The sequence below is a fragment of the Hippopotamus amphibius genome, chromosome 3 (genome assembly GCF_030028045.1).
Source record: "Hippopotamus amphibius kiboko isolate mHipAmp2 chromosome 3, mHipAmp2.hap2, whole genome shotgun sequence".
NCBI classification, from domain to species: Eukaryota; Metazoa; Chordata; class Mammalia; order Artiodactyla; family Hippopotamidae; genus Hippopotamus; species Hippopotamus amphibius.
In genome coordinates this window covers 26,050,872-26,061,155 of record NC_080188.1, presented here as the reverse complement: position 1 = coordinate 26,061,155, position 10,284 = coordinate 26,050,872, and the positions used below count along the sequence as shown (strand labels likewise).

The 10,284-nt window shown below is 40.9% G+C and overlaps 1 protein-coding gene across 1 annotated transcript in view; it reads left to right on the top strand.

Moving 5' to 3' along the window:
* Positions 1-458: 458 nt before the first annotated feature.
* Positions 459-10,284, top strand: part of CORIN (corin, serine peptidase) — a 205,138-nt gene continuing 195,312 nt past the window's right edge. The window contains exon 1 of the mRNA XM_057726907.1: positions 459-597. Within this exon, the coding sequence (XP_057582890.1) occupies positions 477-597 (121 nt within the window). The 5' untranslated portion in view covers positions 459-476. The remainder of the gene's footprint in view (positions 598-10,284) is intronic.

The window sequence follows — 10,284 nt, the reverse complement described above, 5'->3', positions numbered from 1 at the left end:
AATTTGCAGTATAACAAAGGGAGTTCAGCTCGATGATGGATGATACCTTGGAGAATTGGGATGGGGAGGGTGGGGGGGAGTCGAGGGAGGGAGGGGATACGTGTATAAATACAGATGATTGACCTTGGTGTACCTCAAAAACTGGTACAAGAGTGTAAAGCAATTATATTCCAATAAACAAACAAACAAACAAACAAAAAAGTTCATATACTCCTGAAAAACATTTCAGAAATAGATGATTTGCTCTTCCCTCAATGTAATTTGTCCAGCTATTTGTTCGTTTATTAGTGCGATTTGGTGACTAACCTCATTTCATGCCCTAAAGTACACAGAGGAAAATCTCTTAGGAATGCTGCTGCTCTAAATGGACAGCTGTACTCTAAAATGTCATACCATGTACTGAGCTGCTTTGTAATATTAAAACCATGTTTCATTTTCCTCTCCTACTTTAGGTCTTGGGAGCTGATGATGATAACATGGGTGATGGCTGCTCTCAGAAGCTGGCGACTGTGAATATTCTCCGTTTCCTGTTGCTGGTCCTGATTCCATGTATCTGTGCTCTCATTGTCCTGCTGGTGATCCTGCTCTCCTTTGTTGGTGAGTGATGCCATTATTAAAGCTAAATGAAGTCAAAATTAAAACTGGCATGATTTATAAGAGTGATTTCTAACGCTCTGCGTAGTGGTTAACCATTGGAGGATCTTTCCCAATGGGGAGAAACCTCATTGTATTTGCATTTTCAGAAGACAAAAGACCTGGAAACAGTATAGGGGACTGGAGGCAAAAAGAAAACGAAGGCAGGGAGACAAATTTGGGGACTGGCTGTTGTCTAAGTAAAAGATGATAAGGGTTTGGATTAAAGCATTTGGTGCATTAATATCAATGGAAATCAAGACCGATTGGATTTTGGCATGAGGGAGAAAGAGGAGTCAAGGTTGACTCTCGGATTTCCAGCTTGGGCAGCCAGGTTGATGTTGGTGCCATCTGTTAATGTAGGAAGTAAAGGCGGAGGAGTGGAAGGTAGATGGAGGGCAGGCTGGAAGTTCAGTTAGGACATGTTAAGTTGAAGGTATGCCGAGACCAGCTCGGCGACTCGAGGCGAGTGACGGGTGCCGCAAGCTTGAAGAAGACACAGACACAGACTGAAGAGAAAAGTGGGACCGGGGGGCTCAAGACCTCTCGGATCAAGAGCCCTGCTGACTCATCCCAGGTTGCTTTTATTGAGTTCGGTGGGCTAACATTCTCAGGTTACACTCATAAACAATCAAAGGCCTCACATGACTGAGGCAATTATCTTTGTTTACTTCCTGGGTCCGAGTTGAGCAGGTGTGGATTTGAGCTGGGCCTGGAGAGCAAAACAGCCCTGGGGGCAGGAGACCTCTCTCAGATATTGGGGGTCTGTGCCCCACCCCTGTTGGCCCCTCTGCGACTGTGCCTGTCTTAGGTTGTTCCTCCCTTGAGGAATCTTACCCGTCTCTGGCTAACCAGTCATCCTCCAGGGCCAAACGGTGATATTAGTCTCCACGCCCCGCACCCTTAGCTCCTCCACTGCTCAAGCAGGACATTCTGAATCCCATCGCTCGGCCCACATACTTTAACATTTTCAAGGTTTCAGAAAGGTTCCCGTATGTCTTCCCACAAAGGTACTTATGGGACAACTAAATACAGGGGAATCATAGTTTAAGTGCATTTATGGTGAGCAAATTCAACAGTGCAGGCTGGGCCAAGAAATGGAGGACTGTAAGAACTCTAACACCTTTCCTTCCGAAGGGAATCTCAAGAGAAATTGTGAGTCTGTGTGATTTTTGGCTTCTGTGCTGACTTTAGAATTTCACTTCCACCCCGCTGTTACTGGTATGAAGCTAGAACTATCCAGAAGGGAAGCTGAGGGGGAGCCTGACTGCAATTATGAAGGTGGGAGTCTCAGTGGAAGCAGCAGGAGAGGATGAACTGTGAGGAGAAAGTGCACTGATTAAAAGCTGAGAGCAAAGCCCTGGAGGATGCCTGTGTTAGGAGAGATGACAAAAGAGGAAGGATCAAGAGATACAGGAAGTGTTGTTAGAGAAGAAGGAAAGGAACTGGGAAAGGCTGGTTTCATAGAAGCCCATGGCAGAGAGATGGTCAGAGGTCACAGGGTGACAAGAAGAGGACAGAAAGTGCCCCGGCCCAGGAAGTCTGCAGGTTTTCTTTTGGGTTTTTAATCGCCCTGCCCTACGTGATACCAACTGTGGCCTGCTCTCAGGCGAAAGGCAGGCAAAACCCCAAAACTCACCTCTGGCCCTCTCTTCTTCCAGAACTCCCCTCCTCTCCAGACTTGGCCTGCTTTTGTTTCCTGTCCAGTACCATTGGGTAGTTGCTTTTTTGTGTTTAGTCCAGAGTTTATAGTTGTTATGTCTGGGAGGGTCTCTCTGGTAGGAGCTCTGTCGGTCATACCCCTTGTCATTTTTAACAGTCTTATTCTCAGAACGCTGTGTGGAATGGCTCACACACCATGAAGAGTCTTTCCTTTCATTCTCAGGGTGGAATGCTAATATAAGTTTAAAACTCATTTCTAAGTGCTTCAGAGCTTAGAGGCCTCTGAGCAGAGACAGGGTGCTATTAAAACAGTACTTTAATTGGGTTTATTGGTTTGTTTATTTACTAAATTTAAACATTTTTATCACTTTATTGAAATTCAATATACATACCATACAATTCACCCATTTAAAATGTATAATTCAATAATTTTTAATAAGTTCAACCATCACTACAGTCAATTTTGGAACATTTTTATTACCTCATGAAGAAACTCTATTCCCTTTTATCTACCTGTCAGCCTCCCATCTTTCTATCTCCCCCTGCCCCAGCCCTAAGCAACCACTAATCTACTTTGTGTCTCTATAGATTCCGCTATGCTGGACATTTCATATGACCATATGTGGTTTTTGTGACTGGTTTGTTTTGCTCCACATAATATCTTCAGGATTCATCCATGTTGTAGTATGTATGAGTACTTCATTCTTTATGGCCAAATAATACTCCATAGTATGCACTTGCCACATTAAAAAAAATCCATTTATCCATTGACTGACATTTTAGTTGTTTCCATCTTTTGGCTATTATGAATAATATTGCTCTGAATCTTCATGCACAAATTATTGTGTGGACATATGTTTTCATTTCTCTTGGGGTAGCTTTTTTTCTTAATCACATACGAGGTTAGGAAGTGTATCAATTTGTGACCATTTCTTAGTGCTATTTGACTTATATGTAGGTAACCTTTAGAAAGTGGGTGTTTTCCAAACACTGTCTTCAAAAGCATTCTTTTCATAGGCTCTGCACCAGATGATTTGATATAGTTATAGTAAGTAATGTCTGCCCAAATAAACATTTCCTGTTTTATAACTGAGATGTTTGTTGTTGTAATGAGCAGTCAAATCAATTCATACCTTTGTTTTAAAAACCTCATTAGATTCTGCTTGCTTTTAAGAGTGTTCTCTTTGGTTTGAGTTTATAATCAGTGCTCTTTCAAAGTTTTGTAGTTATTTGTGGGCCTGTAAGGGTTGCTAAGGGATGCTGGAGTGCCACTTGAGTACAGATAACAGGAGCTCTAGCTTCAAAAGGCAAAGGGATAATAGTGGGAGGTTTATTGATTAGGAAAAGATAGTAAAAGCCTTATGCTAACAAACACAGATGCACTACAAGTCTCTAATTTTGTCTGTTTGAGCTTCTGGCATGCATAAAGTCAAGGTGGCAGCGATTTCTGAAGCTAAGAGAGTTGGACTTTCTGAGTAATTATTTCAGCAGCAGGCTATAGAAAAGAGCAATAGCAAATTGTTTTTCTCCTCAATCCCTTAAACTGAGCTGCAGCTACAAAGGTTTCATTTAGTTTAATGTAGTTTACTTTGGACTCTAAAGATTCATATTTTTGAAAGACATTGAAAGGAAAAATGAAGGGTAAGAGAGGTACAATATTATACCTAGGTTTTTGTTTCTTCGGTTATAGTCTAATACCGAAGGGCCATGTGACCTAGAAGAAAGACTTTATAACTCGACACTAGGAGGTCTGGGTTTAGTGTCTTACTCTTGCATTTACTACATGTGTGACTTTTGGTCACATGCTTTACCTTCTCTGTGAGATGGAGAATATCATTCTTATTCATTTCACAGAATTGTTATGGAAAAGTCAAATGAAATAATATCTGTGAAAATGTTTTTAGAGGTGACAGCATTCATTATGAGAGTAAAAAATGGGGTTTTGCTTATGAATATTATTAATTTTAGATAATTAGTTAATAAATAGTTCTATTACACTCAAAAATTGACCAAAAATATCCTTATCCCATTTTAACTCTAAAAACTAAAATCTGTATACTATTACCCATCATTATATAATCCCATAATCCATAACCCCATAACCCTACAACCAAGCCATTGCTGTAGTATAGTTTAATTGCTAGTAAAGTAACTAGGAAGAAATAAAGTTGATCAACTGTAGTATTTGCAGTGTGATGCCAAGTTTCACTTGACTCTTATGCTTAGGCATGAGAGTGACTTTCAGAGACTCATTCTTCTCTTAAAAGAACTAAACTGGTAAGAAATATGGCGCTGAAGTAGAAGGATGTGGAATGCATCCCTCTCCATAGATGCATCAGGAATACACCAGAAGATGCAATAATTCCCACAGAGAACCAGCTGAACACCAGCAAATGACCTCAGACACCAGAAAGGACTGCAAAGATCCTGACGTAACTGGGTAGGACAGAGGGGAAAAAAAAGAAAAAAAGGAGAAAGAGAAAGAGAAGAAAGGAAAGGGATGGGTCCCACACCCTGGGGCAAGGGGATCTGAAACAGAGGGGAGATTGACAAATTCAGGGAGATATCCCTTATCTGACTGGGAAACCCCTTCTCCAGTGGGAAATTTCCCTGGGTCACAAGGGAGGCATTTGGGACTGTTAAAAGAGTGTGAAGCGGCTGAGCTGTGGCAGACAGGAAAGAGTGAGAAACACATGGAGGGTCTGCACCATGGCTCAGTGTGTCTGGACTGAGACGTCAGTTCACAGCTGAACAGGGGGTCTGGGAGCTGGAACGTGGGAACCAGAGAACTGGTTCAGGGTGAGAAACATTGTTATCAGTGGGGAGATGGACTGAGAGGACAGGAGGGAAGAAATCTGCAGCAGAGAGTGCCTACCATGGAAAGCTGGGAGGCCATGGCAACAGCTCGATACTGCTGACTCACAAGCAGGGGGGGAGGAGCCATGGATGTAGCCTCTCTCTCAGTGCCTGCCACGGTCAAAAGAAGGACCCCTCTGGGCCTGGCTAATGCACTCAGGGATAACAAAGGCCCCCGGGTGGGGCTGGCCTAGAGTGCCTGCAGCCAAGAACCAAAAGCCTGCAGAGTGGCCCAGCTCTGGAGACATTCTATTTACACCTGAGCTTCTGGTGTCCCTCTGTAACAGGCACCACCACAGCTGACTGAGCCACCATGACCCAAGCAGGGCACCCCAGCAGAGTTGTAGCAGGGGAGAGGAGCCGCAGTTGGAATCGCTCTCTCGGCCTGAGCTGCTGGTGTCCATCTGCAACAGGAACCGCCTGAGCTGCCCAAGCTGCTGTGACCCGGGCAGGGCACCATGCTCACTCAGCCCAGGGGAAGGAGCCACTATTGTACCCTCTCTCTCTCCACACACTGGCACTTACAGATGAACAGTAAAGGAAGCTCTGCTGGTCACAGAGTAATACAAAAAACCCAAGGTGGGTAGGACACTTACAGCTGAGACCCCAAGGAGACAGAAATATTATTCTTAATTCTATTGATCTGGTCCATTCTGGGATCAGTTCTAATTTTTTTTTATTTATATATTTTATTTTATTAATTATGATCTTAGTCCTGGGGGATCTACATGTTTCATAACATTTTTTATTCTTATATTCTATTTTTTTCTATTTTTATTTTTAGATTTTTTACGTATTTCTAAGTGTTTTGTAGTGCAAACTTTATCTTTTCTACCCTTTACTTCTCTATCTTTTATATATTTCTATTTTTTTCTCTTTTTTCCTTTTCTTTTCATATTTCCAGTCACACTACGCTCTTCTGTTGCCCTGTCTTCTATCCTTTTTTAGTTTATTTTATCTTAATATACTTATAAGCAATATTATCGGTCTGGTCTGTTTCCTTGCTTTATTCTCCAGATGACACACTGCTTTGGTTTTTATTATTCAGTTTTGTCTTTATCTTAGTTCTAAGTACAGTTGTCTGATTTCATTCTGAGAATCTTCAGTCTGTCTGGTGGTACTCTTGCCCTTTATTATATTTGATCCTAGCTTTCCATATCTCCCTGGATTTGTGTTTGTGTGCGTGTGTGTGCGGGGGGGTTGTTTTGTTTTGAATTTCTGTTGGTTTTCTAGTTGATTGTCTGATGGCATACTGGGGTACTTCTGTCAGGTCTTTCTAGTGCCTTATGTTCTATTGGATTCTGTATTTGTGTGTCTTATACATGTATGTGTTTCCTTGACTTAGTATTTGTTTGACTCAACACTCTGCCATTAGTCTGGGGCTTGGACATCTTCTTTAAACCCCTTTATTGCCAGGACAAGCCACCTCTGAAGTCTGGACTACTCCATCAGAAGTCAAGTAGGAGGCTCTGGGGAGGGAGCACTGAATTCAGGATGCTAGACTATTAGGGAGTCCTCAGACACAGGGAAGATTAACTGCAGAGAACTCTCACAGAGCCCTGTATCAGAGTCTAAGATGCAGCTCATCCAACTGTCTGCAACTGCCAGTGCTGGACACCTCACACCAGACTACAAACAAGACAGGAACACAAACCCACCCATCAGCACACAGACTACCTAAAGCCATATTAACCTCACAGATACCTTAAAACACACCACCTGACATGGCCCTGCTCATCAGAGAGAAAAGACACAGAGCCACACACCAGAAAGCAGACACCAGACCCCCCAACCAGGAAGCCTACTCAAGACACTGGACAAACCGCACCATAGGGGGCAGAGGGCAGAAACAAGAGGAATTACTACTAGGCAGCATAGAGAAAGGAGGCAGAAAATCCTATAAATTAGACAAAAGGAGAAAACAAAGGAACACCATGCAGGCAAAAAAGCAGGAAGAAAACCCACAAGACCAAATAAGTGAAGAGGAAATAGGAAAATTGCCTGAAAAAGAATTCAGAGTAATGATAGTAAAGATGATCCAAAATCTTGATAAGAAAATAGAGAAAATACAAGAAACCATTAATAAGGACTCAGAAGAACTAAAGAGCAAACAAACAATAATGGACAACAAAATAACCTAAATTAAAAATACTCTAGATGGTATAAACAGCAGAATAACTGAGGCAGAAGAACTGATAAGTGAGTTGGAAGATAGAAGGGGGAAATAACTGCCACAAACCAGGAAAGAGAAAAAAGAATAAAAAGAATAGAAGGCAGTCTCAGAGACGTTGGTGACAACATTAAGCACACCAACATTCAAATCATACGCATCCCAGAAGAAGAAGAAAAAAGGAAAGGGTCTGAGGAAATATTTGAAGCAGTTATAGTAGAAAACTTCCCCAACGTGGGAAAGGAAATAATCAAGTCCAAGAAGCACAGAGAGTCCCATACAGAATAAACCCAAGGAGAAATACACTGAGGCCCTTATTAATCAAACTAACAAAAATTAAACACAAAGGAAAAATATTAAAAGCAGCAAGAGAAAAGCAACAAATAACATATAAGGGAAAACCCATAAGGATAACAGCTGATCTTTCTGCAGAAACTCTGCAGGCCAGAAGGGAATGGCAAGATATACTGAAAGTCCTTAGAGAGAAAACCCTACAGCCAAGAATACTCTACCCAGCAAGAATCTCATTCAGATTTGAGGGAGAAATCAAAAGCTTTACAGACAAGCAAAAGTTAAGAGAATTCAGCACCACCAAACCAGCCTTAAAACAAGTGCTTAAGGAGCTTTTCTAAGTAGGAAACACAAGGAAAAGACCTACAAAAACAAACCCAAAACAAGAAAATGGTAATAGAAACATACATGTCAATAATCACCTTAAATGTAAATGGATTAATTGCTCCAACCAAAAGACACAGACTGGCTGAATGGATACAAAAACAAGACCCTTCTATATGCTGCCTACAAGAAACCCACTTCAGACCAAGGGACACATATAGACTGAAAGTAAAGGGATGGAAAAAGATAGTCCATGCCAATGGAAGTCAAAAGAAAGCTGGAGTAGCAATACTCATATCAGACAAATTAGACTTTAAAGCAAAGACTATTATAAGAGACAAGGAAGGACACTACATAATGACCAAGGGATCCATCCAAGAAGAACATACAACTATGGCAAATATCTATGCCCCCAACATAGGAGCGCCTTAATACATAAGGCAAATGCTAACAGCCATAAAAGGGGAAATTGACAGTAACGCAATAACAGTAGGAGACTTGAACACCCCACTTACATCAATGGAGAGATCATCCAAACAGAAAATAAATAAGGACACACAAGCTTTAAATGACACATTAGACCATCCCGACTTAATTGATATTTATAGGACATTCTATCCAAAATCAGAAGAATACACATTCTTCTCAAGTGCACACAGAACATTTTCCAGGATAGATCACATCTTGGGTCACAAATCAAGCCTTGGTAAATTCAAGAAAATTGAAATCATATCAAGTATCTTCTCTGACTACAATGCCATGAGACTAGATATCAATTACCTGAAAAAAACTGTAAAAAATAGAAACACGGAGGCTAAACAATATGCTATTAAACAACCAAGAAATCACTAAAGAAATCAAAGAGGAAATCAAAAAATATCTAGAAACAAATGACAATGAAAACACAATAACCCAAAACCTATGGGACACAGCAGAAGCAGTTCTAAGAGGGAAGCTTATAACAATACAGTCCTAACTTAAGAAACAAGAAAAATATCAAATAAACAAGCTAACCTTACACCTAAAACAGTTAGAGAAAGAAGAACAAAGAAACCCCAAAGTGAGCAGAAGGAAAGAAATAATAAAGATCAGATCAGAAATAAATGAAAGGGCTTCCTAGGTGGTGCAGTTGTTAAGAATCCGCCTGCCAATGCAGGGGACATGGGTTCGATCCCTGCTCCAGGAAGATCCCACATGCTGCGAAGCAACTAAGCCCACGTGCCACAATTATTGAGCCTGCGCTTTAGAGCCCGTGACCCACAACTATTGAGCCCATGTGCCGCAACTACTGAAGCCCACATGCCTAGAGCCCACGCTCCGCAACAAGAGAAGCCACGGCAATGAGGACCCCGTGCACTACAACAAAGAATAGCCCCCACTCACTGCAACTAGAGAAAGCCCGCATGCAGCAACAAAGACCCAACACAGACAATAAAAATAAATAAAATAAAAATAAAATAAATTTATTAAAAAAAGAAATAAATGAAAAAGAAATGAAGGAAACAGTAGCAAAGATCAATGAAACTAAAAGCTGGTTCCTTGAGAAGATAAACAAAATTGATAAACCATTAACCAGACTCATCAGGAGAAAAAGGGAGAAGACGCAAATCAACAGAATTAGAAATGAAAAAGGAGAAGTAACAACTGACACTGCAGAAATACAAAAGATCATGAGAGACTCCTACAAGCAACTATATGCCAATAAATTCGATAACCTGGAAGTAATGGATAAATTCTTAGAAAAATACAATCTTCCAAGACTGAACCAGGAAGAAATAGAAACTGTGAACAGACCAATCACAAGTAATGAAATTGAGGCTGTGATTAACAATCTCCCAACAAACCAAAGCCCAGGGCCAGATGGCTTCACAGGTGAATTCTATCAAACATTTAGAGAAGAGCTAACACCTATCCTTCTCAAACTCTTCCAAAATATTGCAGAAGGAGGAACACTCCCAAACTCATTCTACGAGGCCACCATCACCCTGATACCAAAACCAGGCAAAGATGTCACAAAAAAAGACAATTACAGGCCAATATCACTGATGAATATAGATGGAAAAGTCCTCCACAAAATACTAGCTAAGAGAATCCAACAGCACCTTAAAAAGATCATACACCATGATCAAGTGGGGTTTATCCCTGGAATGCAAGGATTCCTCAATATATGCAAATCAATCAATGTGATACATCATATCAACAAATTGAAGGATAAAAACCATATGATTATCTCAATAGATGCAGAAAAAACTTTTGACAAAATTCAACATCCATTTATGATAAAAACTCTCCAGAAAATGGGCGTAGAAGGAAATTACTTCAACATAAGAAAAACTGTATATGAGAAA